Here is a 20328-nt window from a genome sequence, read left to right as displayed (position 1 = left end):
GAAGATGGTCGGATGGATGGTCTGCTTCGGGAGATGTTGAATCCTCGAAATATGTTCAAATTGGTACACAAATTGTTGACCATAATGTTTCGTTTCATTTGTTCAGACTTGTTGGTTGCTGTAGTTGAATCGGTCACTCCAGATTTGAGAAAACGTAAACACTGTTGTTCATGTTGGCTAATCTTCAATACAGTCTTCGCCAGGAATTTTAATGTAAATCTTGCAACGCTATTCGCATACTCCAATACTTAATCTATTTAAACATCCATAATATTAGATCCTGCCACTTATTATTCAGCACCCTCTCTTTCTACGACCATTTCTCACCTTTCTGGCAAGATCATTACTGATTCTGTGGATTATTATTAAATATAACCACAATTTACAACACGAAGAACAAACGACCTAATATACCGAAATAATGAATAATTGAAATATTCCCGTAAAGGAGTCAATCGCAGAGGATCGATAAATCGCGATTGGCGTTGGTGGGAAAACCGCGAAAATTGCTCGTTGGTCGCATCGGTGTAACACGTCGGGTCACTATTCGATCCCATGGAGGCCAGGTGGCCTTGAAAGTCGATCTGGATACCCAGATCGATGCGTTATCGTCGTCGTTCAACAGGTAACACGTTCAATCGTCGAGCCCGATAGGACGATACCTCAAGAGTGGGGCTCTTGCGTTCCGAACATGCTGTAAAACATATATTTAACGGTAGTCAGGTACCGTAGCGAGAGGATTGTAATCTTATACGTTCCAAGTGGTGGGTATCGGGTGTTGCTGTTCCGAACTCGGGCTAATATTAATGACGAGCCATTTTCGAGAGATCCCCGAGGCGAGCCTCTGGCGCGCGCCAGAAAAATCGCCCTCGGGACCTGCAACTGTTCTGCTCGATCCTCGAGCCGATACGAGCTACTCGATGATAATTAAGGCGAGATAATGGACTACTTATCGCGCGATTAAGCGCTCATTGTATCGACCTGGTTGCTCGACTGGAGATTTTTCAGGGGCAGTGTACAACCCTGGGAACGGTAGAAGTATTTATTCTGAAATTTGTCTAATGTTTCACGTGTGATAGTTCTTTTTGGTACGATAGGAGCGAAGAAGGTTGGTAGGAAGACACGGAATGATTGTTCGAGGATGGTAATTCTTCTTTATCTATAAGAGCATTGTTTGCATTTTCATTTTTTATCTTTTTTTTCATGTAAGGGCCAGTGTGAATATTTATTTGATGCGGCGTCTGCTATTCTATATTTAATAATTACCATTGCCACAATTGGTACAGGTGAACATGTGGTTCACATAAGCCACCTCCACAGCTCCCAAAACCTTGGAAATCTACCAATTCGTGTTCCATTTCCTTCGTAACTTCCTTCCATCTGCCCTTTTCATTTTTCTAAACGACCTCGGCATTTCTTACGAATTCATAGCTACCAATTCGAATCCACGAACCTAACAGGACCCCACCTAACCCACCTTGCATCATTCAGCCCCAGCAGTCCACCTTTCTACTATCTTTATTAGCATTCGACGCTCTCCGCTTAAATATGGAAGTTATTGAATAAGCCCGGTTACGTGGTCGAGTGTCCCGATAAAGGATCGTTTCTTCATCGAACCGTGGCGGGTCCGGTCGATCGCGAGTCGCCGATCGAATCGCGCAACGACCCGCTGCGGGATTATTCCGCGTGACTTCCGATCGGAATATAGTTTAGCGGGGCATTCTTTTCACCGGGCGACTTTCGCCGGCGCGGAGAGCGCGCCGAGCAATTTCTTGCCGATGATCGCGGCCCCCAGGCACCGCGATAATAAGGTGTCAACGTTCACGGGACCCCGTGGGCCCGTGTCAAGACGATTTCCGGGTTATGCTCGTGCGAACCCAAACAACCGAGCGCTGGATTTGTTCTCCGTGTCCCTCGACAAAGACGCGGCTCGATGGACCGATCTGGGACGAGGTTAACGCCGCGAACTTCAAACTGGGTCTGGGAGATGATCGATACTGTTGGCGATGTTTGCTGTTAGTATTAATAATGTGAAACGTCTTCCAAATAAGAAATGAAAGTTGAGTACTTGCTTGCAATTTAACCAAAACTTTATCCACCCTAAATTTCGACACCAAAATCAATCGCGAGTGTAAAATCGTTTTTATCAGGTTCTATGAACCAGAGATCGTGTCCTTTTTGAAGATGTCCTCAAGACAAATTAATTGTAAAGAACATTGTTAACCCTTTGCTATAAAATGACGTATTGGACTCTATCCCTGCAAACTCAGCTGTTTACTATGCTCTTAAATTGTGAATTAATTAAAGACCATGCAATTATCCACGAAACTATTCTTCCCACGCAATAATGAAATTCATGCTTCACAGGGTTAATACTACCCGCGCACGGTGCAGTGGCCAAACCAACGTGCAATTAGCAAGGAAATAGTATGGCGCTTCAGCTAGTTTCCTCTATTATTAGACGAACGGAAGGTTTCTTCGAGGGAACACGAGCTGGCTCGTGGCCCGCGTAGGAAAACATACCCTCTCACCCAGATACCTACATAATGTCTCTCCGCGAGTAGAATAGTTCCGTTGCAGGCACGACTACCCCGGTTGGCTCGGGTTAGAGTGGGTTCGCCGAGGTACTTGTTAAGGCGGACCCGTGGAGCCCAGAGGTGTGTATGGGAATTGCAGGTCGTGCTCATTAATTATATCGGACGTGATCTATCTGGACCACAGTCGGTTGTACGAGTCCCCCACGTGCACTCGAGTTGCGCATCGACGTTCGAACGGGTTTGGCAAATTCTACGGAGACGAAGGACTCCATTTCTTAGGACATGAAATTTATTAATGTGCAATTAAAAATAAGCGTAAGTAAAATGTGTAATTCGCGTGTTGGAACGAATGTAGTTCAAGGCTCTTCGAATCCACTTCTATATTGATCTTGAACGAATGAAGTCTAAAGGGACACCTGTTGCAAAATTAATTTTTTAATGAATTATAGCACTTACAGGTTCGAACAGCGGTATACCACTCTCAGTCCTTTTTGCAAGTGTATGAAGGAGCGATATATCGTTCTCAAAGAGTTAATAGCACTGCTATCGCGAAAAAATATCTAATCACATGATATGCCACGCAAAAGGTGAATTCCGAACAATAGTGGGAGTGATTTCATGTATCCCTAACGCAGTTGCTCGCTCTGAAAAATGATTGCTTCCTATAGCACCCTATACGGGATTCAGATGCAAAGATTACTCGAGGATCCCCATTGGTAAAGATTCCGCATCACGTGCGCCGCTGATTGATAGCATTACCGGTATCATGCGAGCGCGTTTCGCGCGGGAATTGTCGGATTTCTCTCACATCATAAACATCACTCAGAGGCGATCTTTATAGGCCCGCGTAGCCACGCATTCGTTCACGCACGGGGTGGCGTAAATCTAGCCCGGCGGACAGTGCCGATCGCCGCTGAAACGCTACCCGATCATCAGTCGTGAAAGTGCGGCCAGGGAAAATGATCAGGCGATCCCGGCAGCTGGCCACGCACGGCTCTCTTTTCCGTCCTGGTCGCTTTTTAGCCGCTCACGCATACCAGCGCGAGCCCGTTAGCCGCGCGTCGGATTATAGATTAAGCCGCGCCTCCGCGCGGAAAACGATAAGCGGAATACGGCGCGGGATTTATTGTAATTGGCGGTAATGATGGTTTTACGCCGCGGCTGCCACCGTCGTCGTTAAACAACCTTGCCAGGTTGCGCGCTCCGTCTTCTCTTCGTACTCTTGGATCATACGATTCGAGAACGTACGCGTGCTACCTCGAGTGCTTCCGCTTGGAAGTCAGCGACTGGAAGAGAACATGGGATTTCTCGATGCTTCGAGAGTCAAGGGAGCTAGTATCGGGGCGATGTTGGACTTGTGGTGTTGGTAGAGTTGCGACTGAGTTGGAGGTGTAGCATGCAAATATGAGGATGGTTGTGGAACGTGATAGAGCGACGTTGGACTTGTGGAGAAGAGGATAGGGTTGATCGTAGGTGAAAGTCGATAGTGATAGCCGAACTTGTAATATTCGTGGTTTGGGGCTGACTACCACGCAGAAAGCCTGGGTTCGAATCCCGGGCGTCCGCCCCAGGTTTTCAAAGTATAACTAGTAAATATTAAGTATCGAAACCCTGTGGCGTAAGATAAAGTAATGGAAAAGAGAATAAGAGAAAAATAATCAGATAAGTGCAGTACTATGGACGAATAGAAAGTAGCTCTATAAGTACTATAAAACAAACAACAATATTCGTGGCTTCAGAAAGGTTCCAGCGTCTGGTTTCAGCTTGTTGCCGATGTTTCGCAAACATTACAATCTACATCTTCTGGGCTAGCTAGCTAGGTAGCTTCGATACTGATACCACTATCGGAACTATTTAGAATCTAAAATGCCTGAACTGATGAAACGTAATACAGGTGATCCTGAAATAGCGAGATTCGATGCAGATGTCGTAGGAGTTCTGAATGAGGAGAGTAATGCCCGTTCACATCCGCCTGAACTTTCCCTGTCATCGCCGATGCATCCTCTCACAAGGATGCCCCCGTAACATGCTCAATCTATAAATCCTCCTCGAACGATTAAACAAACCGTGACACACGAGCATCACGAGTGCAGGCGATTTACGAGTTATACACGGTAACCGTACGTTTTCAATTTTCGTCGTGCAGGGTTCAAGTGCGATAATTAACCACGATTTCAGTTACAGTTGGGGGGAATGCATGGCCCCGGGGCGTACAACTGTTCTCTCCTATCATGACCGAAAGGTGGCTGGGCAATTCTGGTACAGCGTGAAACAACATTCGCGGCAAGTACACGGACCGTGTATCGCCTTTCGGCACAGGCGTCGAATAAACGTTCAACGGAACCGACCAGACGTCGTTTGTCACGTTGGCCCGCGGGTAAACTACGCCGTGTATGTACACACGAGCCTCGAATCCCACGAGTCATGTTCCCTCGCGGACTGTCATCGATAAGGCATGATCGATAAACGAGACAAATTCACGGCAATCTCACCCGCGTTACGCCCACGCGAATTTCATCGGGTGAGACAACGATCGAGGGAACACGGGGACGACCTCGCGTGTCCCGTGCGCCACGCGGCCCTTATAAATTCACTGATAACGGACGAGACTTCTTTTTCCCTGTTCCGACCACGGGCGTACCTCGAGTTTCACTTTGGCGCACGAACGATGGGAATGGACGGAAATCGGGAAATTTGTATTCGAGGTGGAGAAATTCTGGGGGTACGAACGTGATTGCGATCCTATTTACTTGAGATTGGTAGAATCGGTATCGTGGAAACTACTGTGCGGGACGAATTTGCACTAAGGTAATGATATTTACTTGAATATCGAAAGGCTATTCGTGGCATGCTTACATTCGTGAAATATTGGCATACTAAAGTCTCATTTCTAATTTAGACATAGCTTTTCTTTCGTACAGGAACATTTCAACCTTCCTTACAGAGGAGAACACATATTTTAATGATGCGTCAAAATGAAGTTCGATAATTTCTACAAAACTCAACGTGTCTTTTTCTAGCGAGTCTAATGTGGGCCATGAAGATATTTGTCTAGGTAAAGTATTTGTTTCTAGCCAACAAGACGATAACCTCCTCTACTATTAATTCATATACATTGTTACATTCTTGCATACGTAAACATAAAAGACAGAAATAATTTCTTTTTTCGTAGCGATAATAAAATCCACGTAACAGGCGCATACATTACATACACACCTAAACGTAAACAATAAGGTAATAAATTTTTTTAAAAATCAAAAAAAGAATTCATGCCACAGGTGTTGCAACAACGTCTCGTAAATTGTTTCCCTACGATAAGATGCCAGGTCTCAATTTATATCAATCACAAGTACACAATGTTTCCTGCAGCAACGTTAACGATATAATTCAAATTTCTTAAAAATTATCTAGGATCATTCCGACCAATCCTGACCATTTTTCATGCATTCAAATGCGAATAGGAGCGACGGGTACGCCATGTTGCGGCAGCGACGCCCGTAAATCACGGAGCAACGGGAACGTGAGCGTCGTGAATCACATTGGCGGGAAAACGCGGAAAAAACCGGACACCGGTTACGTTTCTTCCTATCCGTGGAAATTACGTTTTAATCATCGGTACAAGTGCATTAAGACCGGTGGCATAAATTACTAACCGCGGAGCTGAACGATGAATGTCCTAATGCAACAGCGTGTGTACGTGTGTGTGTTGCAATTTGCTTTACTACCGTGCGCGCGCGGTAACCGTTTGTGGTTTGTATTCAAATGGCCGCTGCACGCTCCTTTTATACACCTTCCTCGTGGGTACCGTTACATTCAATACCACTGGCACAGACGGCGGCGTGGAGATCGATGTTATCGGTGGACTGCTATCGAGGGAAAATCTCGCGTTATGAGCAGGGTCATTCCCGTGCACGACACATTATGGAGTAACTTCCAGGATTCTTTGGAAATTTAGATGTGTCGTAGAACCGCGCGGTATTTAACCCATTCCGCATCCAGTTGTTTCACGCTCCGGACGAACCGCGACGTTTCATTTCTATGAGGATACGTTTATAAGACGTGAGATACGAGGATCCTAATTTGATCAAAATTGTTGAGAAGTATGTTGAATGGCGTTAGAGATGATAGCGATACGATGAAACCTTGTTTATTTAAATAGATCGATTTTTCTTCCTAGTTCAGATAATAAAAGCCAGTCTTTTTATTGTTAATTCGAATGCAGTCGCAATTTTGATACTTTATGCCACGTTTGGTACCAATTTTGATCTCCAGCTGAAATCAACCAACTACACAGTTCGGTAGGTCTTTGCTTAAAAAATTATGTGATTCTGTAGGAAATATTGCAGCATGGTCTCGACCGTTTAAAGTAAAACTTCTTTGCAAGCATCTATACAAAATTTCCTCGGGTGTGAAAAGGCTTTCTAGGCGTAGATCCGAAGTGATGATTCATGGCTGTATAGTCTTGGCTTCCCGCTGCGCTTACGCGAACCACTATATTCGTCGGATATAAATATGCACACTCCCATAAAACACCGCGCCACTTCGTTAAAAGAGCAATCTTCGACCAAACTTTCGCTCGAAGGAAAATCAGTGGCCTAATTATAATTCCTGAAGCTTCGAATCATAACAAGTCGAGCCATGCGCGTATAACCAACCCTGAATATCGAGAAAATAAGAAAGAACACCCTACCCTCTCTCAATTCAAAAGTTTACAGTCAATCTCATAAATATTCGTACCCTCTATTTCTATTGAACAAGTTTGACTAAATTAAATAATAGTTTCGATATTACCGAATGAATTTTTCATTATAAATATATACAATCAGTACCATTAGTGTACCCTCTATATTTATTGGAGAAAGTATGAATGAGCTTATACATGCACATATTAATATTATATATATTATTGGAAACATCGAATCTGCCATTTAATTCAAACAAATTTCTTCATTAGACATAAAGGGTACGACTATTTATGGGGTTGACTGTATGTCAAGAACTTTGCCTGCAAAAAAAAATCAAAAAAATTTCCTGAAAACTGGTCTGAAAAAGAAGCGTATCCGCATTCGCTGCTGGAATCTAATTTAATTTCACCAGGTAAATACTTGGCTCTAAAAAAAGATGAATCTACTCACGCCTACAAACGGCACGGTCCGCAGGGTTTCGAAGGGACACTCATCCTCCTCTGACTCTTCGCCATCGACGACCAACGAACCATCAGGCACGCGCCCCAAGTTCTCCGCTGCTTCCGCAATCAGGGTGTCGTTGGAGTCACACTTGTTCAGGTTCGTGTCTTCCGTGACCAACGTCTCGAGTGAAACCGCGTCGTTCCGCTCAGCCACCGTCTTCCCCGTGTCACAGCTTTCCTCTACCGGACAATGGTCATTCGTGGAGTCCCTGGCGTCCTCGTACAGGGACGTACGACTCCTCTTCAGGTCGTTTCTGCGATCCTCGTCGAGCAACCTGGCGAGAGCCTCATCAGGGGTCTCGTCGCAAGTCTCGCCCTTCGCAGGATTCTCCAGAGGATCGTCCACTCGAGTGGTAGCATCGTCCTCGACCTCCTGTAACTCTGGAGGTGATAGTTCTTCGGCATCGACGATCCTCTCGTCCAGAAGCTCGTCCTGCTTCTCCAGAAGAACTTCCGTGTCCTCTTGATAAACCGAGGCTCTGGACCCCTCTAGGTACCAGGATGTGCATTGCTCCTGACGTTTCTTCTCGGAGACGCTCTCGTCGCCTTTGGACAGAGCGCCCTTGCACTTCCTCAGGTAACTCTTCACCTTCTTCGTCTTGCTTTTTCTGGTCTCCTGACTGCGAGGTAAAGTACTGCACTCGGGAGCCTCGCTGGTCTCAGCTGGACTTGGCTCAGCGAGGATCTTCGCGGTGTCGACGTCCTGGGAGCCTTTGGGCTTGGGTAAGTCATCGAAGAAGGAGCAGGGGTCCTGCTGGTCTGGGGCCAGCGTCCAGGTCTCTTCCTTCTCTGGCACACGACGCTCCGCCGGTATCACCTGCGACATAAAGAGGTGTAGCGTTAGCAAGGTGTGGTATTTGGGGGATGGATGGACTTTTGGAATATTTGTTGGATAAGTGGTATTGTATTCGCTATATGGTAACGAAATGGTGATGAAACTAAGGGTGTAAGTGAATTTGAACCCTGATATATTCCACGATTCTTACTCTTCTACTCCCAACACCCTCAACACGGCCCTGTTTAACCCATCCTCTAATAAATCATCCTTATCAAGAGGACCTTTCCTTTTCCCATCCCAAATCTGAGACTCTTTTAATTCCTCCTAGAGGCATTACCACCGTAGTCAGTCGAGTCAGCATCAACAAATACCCCTTTCTCTTATCCTGAGCCCTTTCTATGATCCACGATGGGACAATCGGCAGCCTCGCGGCGCTTAAAACGCTCGGTGGTCATCGGCGAGCGCGAACAGCGTGGCGAGGGGTCATTCGATTCCGTTTCGCAAGAGTCGAGTTCCGCGGTAAGTAGCCGGCGAGGTGCGCCGCTTACAACTGTATCAGCGGCCTGTCCAGCGCGGTTCAGCGCCGCATAAAACAATGGGGCTTATAGTAAATATCGCGAACGGCGCCGCGGCTAATATTAACCTCGAGCGGTGCATAACGATGATATTTTACGCTACGCTTCAGCGGCACCTTCTCGAACCGTGCCCATAAGATCCACGTGAATACAACTTCCTCCCGTAATATCTCCGATTTCATAATGCACGCCGACTTCCTGGTTTCCTGCATTCTGAAATACAACGATGCTCTGATCCAAGGAACGTTGAGTCACGCCGGCTGAGTTACGGACCCGTGCATCCGCGCTGGTTCGCCGTCCTCTTCGCACGCGAGGATTAGCGTCGCACGGACCCGCGGGAGTCCACAGAGTTGGCCGTTGTTACTGTTACCGAGGAGCAACAATGCTATTTACTTCTGTCGTGAATCCGCGCTGCGAATGGTCCATGGCGGATGGGAAACGCTCGAGATGGACGTGGAGCTCTCCGAAGGATGGCTCTGGGGACTGTGTGTACCTAGGAAGGCTGGGGCCCGGCCAGGACCTGCACGTGGGCAGGTTGAAAACAGTTTATAGGGGAGTTGGCGGATGTATGGGTATGAGGGAGAAAAATACGTCTGTGACACCGTGAGACGAACACGAGGAGTCATTGTAGTGGTCAAGTTTAGAGGAACGCCATTTTGTCAATTTTCTTTTAATACCTCTTTCCCAGGTTTAAGATGTAACCATGTTTATAACGAGTGGAAGAAAATCATTTTTCGTTGGTTTGGACCACCAGGACAGACTCACGTTAACATTTCGAGCCTGTTTTAATTGTGTCGTGGAATATTTTATGTAACTTGTAAACAATTCGAACAAAACGGTTGAAAATTTTGGAGAATCTTGAGTATACATGTAGGTTGCCTCGAATATAGTACAAAAAAGAAGAGTATCCTCTTACTATAACATAACATATTGTTCGTAATTTATAAATACATTCACCAGGACATTTGCAAATTTAGCAAAGCCTTCTGGATACATGTACGACTAAACGTACCAAGTTTCAAAAATTTAACTCAAGTACTTCGCCTGCCAAAAAATGATAAACACTGCCTCGAAACAATAAAAAAGGTATCTCCCTAACGTCATCATCGTTCGCCTGATTTACGCGTCTTCTGTTTGGAATCGATAAGCGCCTCGTCCACGGGGACATCAATTCCCCGAGCGTGGCGGTGAGTATTCAATGTAAACGCGGAAACCAGGCACCGGGTATCTTTCCTTCCTTAATAAGTCTGCCTAACAGAGTTTGCATGTTTTCGCGGCGAGCATTCGCGGATCGACAGCGCGACCAAGGCTAGGTTTTATCGTTCGGAGGAGTCTGGAAGCGGCGAGATTGAATCTCCGCGATGATGCGATAGCGGGATGAGGCGTGGGAGCGAGTCGAAGCTAATCTTTCGAGGCGAGCAGCTCATTCAAAGCGCGTGTCTCTTCGGGCCCGGTTCCCTCTTCTCCGAACCCATCAAGAGGGAAAGTTCGAGCACCGTTTTCGCCTTTCCTCCCGCTTTGCTCGCGGGGAAAAAATTCACGAAAGAATATTAAACGGCTGTGGCAGTTTATTGTGAGAAGAAAACGCTCGAAACGCGCTGGTGTGCCCTTTCTCTTCGAGAAGAAGGTGGCATGCGCCGCCGGGATGACTCCGCGCATTAGGTTTGCTTTCCCCGTTTACCGAAATTACGACCACTGGAAGCATTTATTAAAAATGAAACGAGATTCTTCCACGAGGACGTCGATATTGTAAGTTCTTGGCTTTCTTAGGGCTCTTGGGTTAATTCTAAGTAAATATGAAGATTAACGAATCTTGGATGCAATGCTGAAGTCGGATCTCTATCGAATTATGACGACTCGGAGTGTTTATTAAAAATATAAGAAAGCTTCTTCCACGAGAACACTAAATATTTTAGGTTCGTGGCTTTCTGAAGCAAGACATAGTTGATTCCTGTCCGACCTGATCTAATTCTACCTAAAAATCAAGCTTAACGATCCCCAAAGCTCGCGACGTCCCGATTTCCATACTCTGCTATATCACATAATTTTTAAAACACGAAAATGACTTAACCCTCGCCCTGTTTCCAAACCTGACTCCATTATACATTTATTCCAACAGAATCCTCAACATCCAGCTCAAGCTTCGTTTATCACACGACTACCATCTGTCCTAGCATCAGAGTACAGAATTGAAATGTCGCGAGAGGACAGCGTACCAATCATCCCTGGCGTACACGTCACAGGGATATCTTCTTTCTGTGGACAATGCGATACGTGAAATCGACGCGTTCCCGTTGGCGGATACGTTAAGGCGATTCCGTAACTACGGCCGCTAAATCACCGCACCGCCGGAACCGTGGGTGAGAGATGCGTATGTACGCGACATAAGTGCGCAGCTCTCTGTGTACGGAAACCCGTTAAGAAACGGCTGCTCGTAGGCCACGGTAGTCGCGGTAACGAGAAGTTACCGATCGTCAATGCGGCCCCGCAACGGGGGTTTATAAATGGGTACACCGGTAACTGTGTACACGGCCATTGCGCAACCACTCTCGCTAAAAGGGTGTACGGTCGCGGATAATTGCGCAACAATGCTCAACGAGACAATGAAATATCGTGTAATAGCGAACGCGGAGAGGAGCTGCCGGTGTTGCGTACCCCGGGATCATCTTTCCACCGTGTCCTCGGCGCTAGGCATTTCCTGAACCTACAGGACGCATGGCAAGTGGAATACGCGAGTTTGCATCCACAACGGTTTCAAAGAAACCTACGGGGACTCTACGGAACCGCTAGATACTCTAGAGATGAAAAAAAGGTATTAAATTTCAGAATTTCGTTTCGTGGGAACTTTGGGATGGGAGACACTTTTTTCAATTGTATGTAAGAATATTGCACGTGGTACCAAATTTGAATTGTATATAAGAACATGTCGCAAAAGTTTGAAAACGATCATTTTACCGGTCGTGGTAGATTTAGGGTTAAGTTCCTGTCCATTTTGAAATTCTAATATGATCAATGTCGATAATCTAATATCAGCCCAGTAGAACTAAATTAAATTTTCCCTGAATGTTCACCTTCCGTTTGAAAATATCTCTCTCGCATAACCGGACCAAGGGTGTGCTGTTTCCACCGCAGCTGGTCCCAAAGAGCAAATAGACGTCCAGGATACCAGGTTGGCGACGATCGCGCAATTTACGCGTTGAAATTAATTCCTCGCAGGCGCAACGGGTTCCCGCGATGCTTTCGACATAACTACGCCGGGGGGAAAAGGTCTCAATTAATCTTTCATGCCCACCCCCGCGCTTAGGTGGCCAGTCCGGTATCGCGAGGCGTCCACTCGTTCGGCGACAATGTTAATTCGTCCAACGCGTAATTTATACATCGGTGCCCCGCGTGTCGCCCGGAGCCTGTCGAAGCGGAATGAATTGCATTAGGAAACGGCGAGGAGCGTCGTGGACGACTTGTTCGTAAATCACAGAACGTATGAAGAAACCACGACTGCTCTGGAGCGAGACGAGCGATGCAAGTATGTTTTCAGTCGCGTGAGTTTGCGGTTAGATCGGTCGAACCGTGATCCTCGCGTTTGGTGAGTTGCCATGAGCCATCCGGAGCTTCGTCTTCTTGGGCTGAATGACTCCTGATGGGGAAGGGAATTTTTACGGTACGTGGACGCGAATAAAATGCTGGCGATTTCACGGTTCGTTGGATTCGAAAGTTGGAATTAATTCTCGGGTTAATAGGGATAGATTGTAGGGTGGGAGTGCAATACAGAAATAGTCTGGAAGATGATAGACGACTGAATTTATTTGAAGTTGAATATTGGAGAGAATGTTGTCTATTGACTGATGGAACTAAATTTTTAGGCCTTCCAAGGAAATAAAGGAAAATTAAACATCTGTCGATGCAGATATCATTGTTCATAAGAAAAGTCGATAAAGATTAGACTCCACTCCATTTAACCTAAATATATTTATACGTTTGGCAGAAGTATGCTGAGCAACAGCAGAACAGGGGATCAAAATTGGGCCAGTCTTGGCTGGAGGGGAAATGTGTCTGACCAGTTAAAATAATTGAAAACGATCATAGTCGAGTGGTTTCATAGGTATGTGGTTTAAAAGACGATAGGCAGTCGAAGGTAAAGTTTGATTTATGATAGGAGAGAATTTTTTCTGCGGACCGATACGACTTGAAAGCGACACGCCCTGAGTCCCAGTTTTGTTGATCTTAATTGTTAGCTCAAACGATTTAGAGTTCCCAGTACTGGTAATAACGCAGTAATTCGCAATATTAGTAGCACCAGTTTAGCTACACACTAAAAAACACTTCTATATTAACACAATAACATAATAATATAACACAATGCTATTGTTATCATCAATGAATGCCAAAATCAGTCCGACAGAAATTTATTGTTATTAATTTACTTACTACAAAGCCAACTATGTTTAACTACGATTACCTAAAAAGATACCTCCTACTCACTAAAAAAAAAGGGACGAGATTAATCGAAACGCGAATGGTTTCTCTTTCGTAGCGTTTATTCGCAGAAGCTGCTTGACGAGAAAACGGTCCTTTTTTTTCTTATAGAAAACGCAAATATAAGAAAGTTTTTTGTTTTCTCTCCATCGATCGAACCAATCGCTAATAGACTCGATAACACGATCGAACATTGAAAAATATTAAACCCGATGATTTAGCGATACAGCGTCGACGCTCGACCTCCACTTTCTACAAAAGGCCAATCGATTTCTGTTTGATTTCGGCTTAATAACAGACACGATGGAATGTAAATACCCAGGAGCGTAAAAACGGCTCCTTAACGGAGGATCGTTAATCAGAATTAAGCCTCCGCGCGAGAACCTAATATTCTTGCACTGTCACGCGCAATTACGAAGCGATTTTCTGCAGATTTCAGATCGAGGCGATACATGGGAGACATTTTCGTCAAGGGGCCTCATAATTACCCGTGGAATAACGGGAATTGCGTTGTATCAATGAGAGTATTAAATTTCAAGGTTTATAATGGCCAATTTGTCGAGAAATTCTTATGGCTTTTGGGGAATAAATAATTCATATTTGTGAGGCTGGCAAAGGCAATAAGGACCATTTTTATTTTCCTGGTCGAATAAGGATGTTAAACACGCCAATATTAGAGAGTTCTGCAAATTCCAGCATTAAAATCTTCCATTCTGCATTCTTCATGGACCCTCGTTCCCAAAACTTCCCAAATGTTCCTAAACGTATACGCTCAGGCGAGTACCATAATGGCGGCGTTATCGGTAGCCACCGATCGAAATGGACGAAACAACACCGTTCGGAACGATTCGTTTCCACCGTTTCGCTAATTATCTTAATCGAGGGACAAGGTTCCCGCAATTACCAACGACCTCGGCTTTACCGCCCGTCGATTCGCCGCACGTTCGATGCTCTCTCGAACAAGTCGAGCGTGAAACCTCGTGAAATTCGAGCTTAAATTTCACCGAGGAACCATTGACGTGTCCGTGGCCGATCGTCGCGAAATAAGGTTATTGAGATACAATCGCGGTCAGCTAAAGCGAATATAGAGAGAATCTCTTCTCAGGTAGACACCGATGATCACCGAGTAACAGGCACACCGGGTCCTGTGGCGACGTATCACGTTCAAAAGTAGAGAGAAATTTCGCTGGGAAAAGAAGCGAGCGCGGGTGGCCTGCGAAACCCACGAGGAGAGCCTTCGACGTTCTTGCAAGAGTTGCAAGTCTCGGATCAGGCGGTTCCCCAACTTTCTGATAACGCTACGTCATCCTACAACATGTGCTTTTTGTACACAGTGATGTTGGAATATACTGGAAGAAGATGGGGGATTTAAAAGTTTCTGGATTGGGATGAAAGTAACTCTGTACGTAAATAAGCGAATTCAGTTCTGGAGAATCGAGAGCACAGAAGTGCAAACAATAGTGAGGATGAGTAATTCGAGGAACAATATTTTTTGTTGTTAATAAATATCTTTGTGAAGTAAGTTTAAATCCTTGTTAGTGTTCAGTTTGGGCAGTTCTGTAGGGGTAGCTTATTTTTTAAGAGATAGATGTCATACAGTAGAAAAGTGTATTTGGACATCGACAAATTATTCTATTAAATATTTTATCAAATAATACTATTCATCGGCAGTAGTGCCATTCGTCTAGTTTCTAAAAATTCTACTCCGATTCAATTCCAATCACCAGAACCAAACGAGTCCGCGTTATTCGTAAACACTGAAATTGTATTTCCGAAGCGTTCGCTGTCTGCGACGTAAAACTGGAAAAGTTTGTCTGGAAATAGCGCGAAAATTGCTATGGACTCTCCCGAGGCAAATTGAATCTGCCAAGCCCAGCGCCCATTGGTCTGCTCTTTGTAGCTATCCGCGATTCGTGGACAGAGGGAAGCGAAGTTTGGCTCGGTTCCAATGAAGTTTCCATTATAGCGCGCCGCGGACGAAGCGGAATTTCATTCACGAACCACGTACAGATTCGTCGTGCACGCTACGCTGGTAACGAGTGTACGTGATCACCATAATACGAGGCATTGGATAAATCGTGGCTGATTTATCTACCCTGCCGTAGACACGTTGGGATCACCGATAAAACCGATAAGGCGATAATTGAATTTAGGTAATAGTTTATAGACAAGTTCGAAGGAATTTCAAGAGGAATTTAAATTGGGGTTGAATTGAAATTTTTTGGATTTTTCGAAGCTTGCATTCTCTAGGCTTCATGATACTCTCTATACCCTTTATGGGATGAATGTTATTTTATTTTGGAATGCAATTGGTAGAAATAATTTCCTAGAAAATAAAGAAAATGGGCACTGTGACTCAAAGGCACATGGATTTATAAACACACCCCTTCGGTTGTATCCAATCCTGCAGGAAAAAATCATGACTCATAGTCTTTATAAACAGATTCATCATTAACCATAATATCATTTAATCAAAGGAAAAATGCGTCGATAATAAAATTAAATCGACCACTGAAAAGATGTGGATAATAAAGATTGCGCCTTTGGAAACACCAATGGTTATAAGTACATTCCACCTAATTGTACACATTCCGGTACAAACTGAACTAATATTCCCTTCATACACATTATTTAACAACCGCGAAAGGCCAAAAAGCCCACAATCTACAAACAGAGCTAGGACTGCGAACTGCGAGCTGTCTGAACCTCAATAACCCCCAGGGTTGAAAAGTGAAGAGCGCGAACCAGTATCCCAAATATCCGCCACCGGGTACGGAGATTCACGGGAGCGGAAGTCGCCTTCCGCTGGCAGCTCGATAAAAGAGCGGGTTACGGTTGGCTCGTCGAAACGCGCAGTCCAAGGGCAAGGTGAGGCTGGAGGGTCGAAAGGGGTTGGAAGAAACTAGGAGGACGGGGACCAGGGTTCACAAAGCGACGGACGCTTCAAGGGAGAAAAAGCTTTTTGCTACGGGGTTGGAGTCCCCCGAAGCGACCACAATTCCTGGAGGTTGGGGGCGGCGAGGGGACTCAGGGGGTGTAGGATCGATTTTAGCCCCACCCGGATGGAATAGACAGAGTCGAGGAGGCAGTACCCTCGATCCTCTCGCGCTGCTAGACGAGGCGGAGGGTACACTCGGGGTAGCGTGCTTTATAATAAGATACTTTATCGACGACGCGACGGATATAAAATTGAGAAGTATATCATCTGCCTGCAGCAACCAGATTTCTTTGAAGGGAGTTGTAGGCGTGGAAGTCGAAGGTCTTTTTGCGAGTAAGGGTGGTTAATTTTGACTTTAAGGAAAGGACTACTCCTTGCACTATAGACAGTCACTATCGAGCCTGTGTTAATTATAAATTGTAAAAGATATTGTAAGTTGGTTAAAGTAAAAGTGGAGCTAATTCTAAATCTAGAGGAAGCTACCGCATGTATTCCTAAAATTATTTTTAATACATTCAATGAATATACAATTACAGACGACGTTTGAATGAGATGTACGAACGACATTTAAAGTGTAGAAACGTGTACATGAAAAATCAATCACACTCTTTCGATTCAAAAAGACATCTTCCGACTTGTGAATGAATAAACTCAATTTATTTCAATCAATCACCGCTCTAAGTAAATAGTTGAAGGATAAAATAAATAAGAGTTTTTGCGACTGCAAAATAATCAGCCTATAATTCATGTGCACAGAAGCTTGTCCACAAATATTTTCCAAATCCTAAATCCACTACACCCTATTTACACTTAACTTAAGGGGTACTTGAATAACTCAAGCATGTTTGGCCGGATCAATTTGAAATTTTCTGGGGATATTCTTGAAATGTTCTACTTCGAGCAAATACCTGGGAATACCAGTTTCTAAAATTTGTAAGTACCCCTCGCCCCTTAAGCAAGCTACCCTTACATAAGTGCTACCTGTGCTTTGAAGATGGAGTTCCTACAGCATCGAATCCCCTTTACTACCGCTTTCTTATCCCTGGCCCACTTCAATATACAATGACACACTCTGCGCATCGAATAACAAAAGAATAAGAATTAACCAATCAATCCACATCACATTTAATCTTCATATTCAACCTTCCTGTTAACTTTAACAAACTTTAACGAAACGCGTCTCCCACAGTTCTCAGCAGTCTTCCGGTCGATAATTCCTTTGTCGTTTATTATTACACTCACGCGAGGTATACAAACCTCTGGATGTTTCGCGAACGATGTTACGTATGAAAATATTGACGAACGAATATACTGTTAACGTTTGCGCGGCTATTCTTGGAGCAAGTGTTCTCCCGACGAAACTTAAATAGCCAACTGCAGACACGATTATTGATTCGAAACTGCATCGACCCTCCTTCTACCCTCACGGTGCTGGCCAATGCACGGTTCTGTTGGCCTACTTTGACTAACATGCGAACGCGAACTGCCATGCCCCGATGCTGGCAAGTGGAAACACTGTGAACAGTTTCGCACGCGACAGACGACAATTCGAGGTCTGACAATGCACTGGAACGCGATCGATTCCCCAGTTTACAAAGGAATACGTGACGTTGCGCGGTGAAAAGCTGTGCCATCGAGTTGGGGAAATAGCGACAGCAACCGGTGGGAAATTCGCAATGAAAATTGTTGCACCGTTGTATTTTCCCATGCGTTGAGATCGTCAACCAAGTGAGTAGGCAGTCCAAAACAAGTATAATTCGTCAAATTAACCCTTTGCATTCGAGGCCTTTTTTTCTGGTATCTACCAGCAACTCGTGATGCTTTCTTAGCATTCTATTGCCACGAATGCTAAGATTATACTGACTTCGAAAATGAGATCTCTAATTTCAGATTTGAGAATCAGGTCACCTTTGCCTCAACGACAATCATTTTATTGGCACTTCGAGTTCCAAAGAAATTAAACCTAAAGAAAACCTAGCGGTGACTGAGAGTCACCTCTCGAGTGCAAAGGCTTAAAACTTCTAATAGTTGCAGAGCCACCAGTCATCAGCATGAAAATACTCCCCCAGATAAGGTTACCATCTTGAATGAAAATCTACATCCCCCAAAAAAACAAAAATATTTTCACTCTCCCCAAACACTACTCCTTCACACACCACAAACCCAAATCTCTTCCAACTCTCATTTCCTCCACAATTAATTCCCAAGACTTAACGCCTCCACCCCCGCAAGATACATAATGAAAAGCCCCGAGGTAACCGAAATAAATAAGCATGTTTATCCGCTTCATTATTCCCTGGCATGCATTAACAAGACACACGATTCCCGATTTAACGATATCAATAGAACACACCCGTGGAATCCAACGAGGCCTGTGAACACAATCGTGCGGCCGTTACCCTGTTAACAATCGTCCCAAGGTTTATCTATCGCTCGGCGCGAAGACAAGAGGCGAAGTTACGACGGCTGGGACGCGATTACACCGATCATTCCCGCTTTCTCAAATTTGCCTGGCCCGTCCCAGCCGCGAAACGGCTCGCGATTCGTCTTAATGAAACACGATTATCGTCCGGGCATTGTGCGCGGATCAGCGCTGGCACACGTGCGCCGATGCAACAATCGGCGGGCCTCAAAGACACCCACCCCAGGTTTGAACCGATTCACCTGAAAGCGGAGCCGCTCGTAACTCGCGATACGCGGACGTTTATGCTCGGTACGGTTAGCAGCTTTATCGCGTTGAAAAACGGATGGGAAAAGTTAGCTGGAACGATATGTAACTCCCGCCGCGCGGCTGTGTCTGCGTCGATTCGCGTTTGTAAGCGTTTGTTTGTGCACACGCGGTGCCCCAGCGTGCTTCTAATTATCGCTCCAGTATAACGTACAACGTATTATGAAACGGCTCTATAAATATCATCGAAACAGCCCTATTAGCGGCATAATGCAAACTTTCCTGCATAAATTATCGCCAGACGCGAACGGAGAAAGCCACTTACAGCTTAATTCATTTACCGTTTCTAATTACCGTACGTTGCATCGCCGCGGCAGGCTCGAGGAGGATATCGTCTATCGCGGAGGGCAACGCTTTTGCGATTGGGAGCAGTTTTGGATTATGCTTGAGGATGAATAGAGGACTGCAGTAATGAATATCGCCAGGTTCAAGGGAATGCCCTAATTGTATGCTACGACGAATATGCAGAGAAACAACGAAAGAATAACCGTACAAGAAAGTATGTCGAATATGGTATGTATTAATTAATGATAGCAGAAGACTCGTTAGATTGAAGAAGCTTTTGAAAATAATAAGAAAAGTCATAAAGTTCTGTATTGTAAAATATTACAATAGGCGCATGCATTATACACAGAAACTCTAAACAAGACTCTCGACTCTTCCTGAGTCTTATTCAATTATTTCTTTCTTACATCTACAATTTGACTCTATACGATATTCTATAGTATAATGTTGAAATGTACACGACATATTATACATGATGGAACGATAATAATAAATAAAAAAAATCTGCCTACCACCACTCGCAAAAAAACCCCACGAATGCATCAGAAATTTTCAGATTTCTCTCCGCAACCCTTCTGCTCGAAAGCAATTAAAATTAATGCCGCCCCATCGGTGGTATCGTCCTAATCCCTGTGCCCTAACGCAATTTTCCACTTAATAAAGCAATGAATCGTCGAACGCTACGCGTCACCAGTCGAGAGAAGCCTGATTGATGCGGTCAAGCAGAAAACTACACGAGTCTGAAAAGCAAGAGCTGCCGGATTCACCCCTTCGCGAATGCGTCGACGACGGAGTAACGAAGTGGCAATTAACGTCGAACGTCGCC

The 20328-nt window shown here is 44.9% G+C and overlaps 1 protein-coding gene across 3 annotated transcripts in view; it reads right to left on the bottom strand.

Annotated features, from left to right (window-relative positions):
- Window positions 1–20328, bottom strand: part of LOC128872533 (uncharacterized) — a 357175-nt gene that overhangs the window by 308961 nt on the left and 27886 nt on the right. For 2 of the 3 annotated variants that reach the window (XM_054115334.1, XM_054115335.1), the window contains exon 2: window positions 7673–8542. In XM_054115334.1, the coding sequence (XP_053971309.1) occupies window positions 7673–8542 (870 nt within the window). Of the gene's footprint in view, window positions 1–7672; window positions 8543–17470; window positions 17585–20328 lie in introns of those variants that run through there. The other variant, XM_054115333.1, reaches the window with a different exon arrangement.

The sequence above is a fragment of the Hylaeus volcanicus genome, chromosome 2 (assembly GCF_026283585.1).
Source record: "Hylaeus volcanicus isolate JK05 chromosome 2, UHH_iyHylVolc1.0_haploid, whole genome shotgun sequence".
NCBI classification, from domain to species: domain Eukaryota; kingdom Metazoa; phylum Arthropoda; class Insecta; order Hymenoptera; family Colletidae; genus Hylaeus; species Hylaeus volcanicus.
Note: the sequence above shows the minus strand (reverse complement) of the source record. Positions and strands in the feature narration are given on the sequence as shown.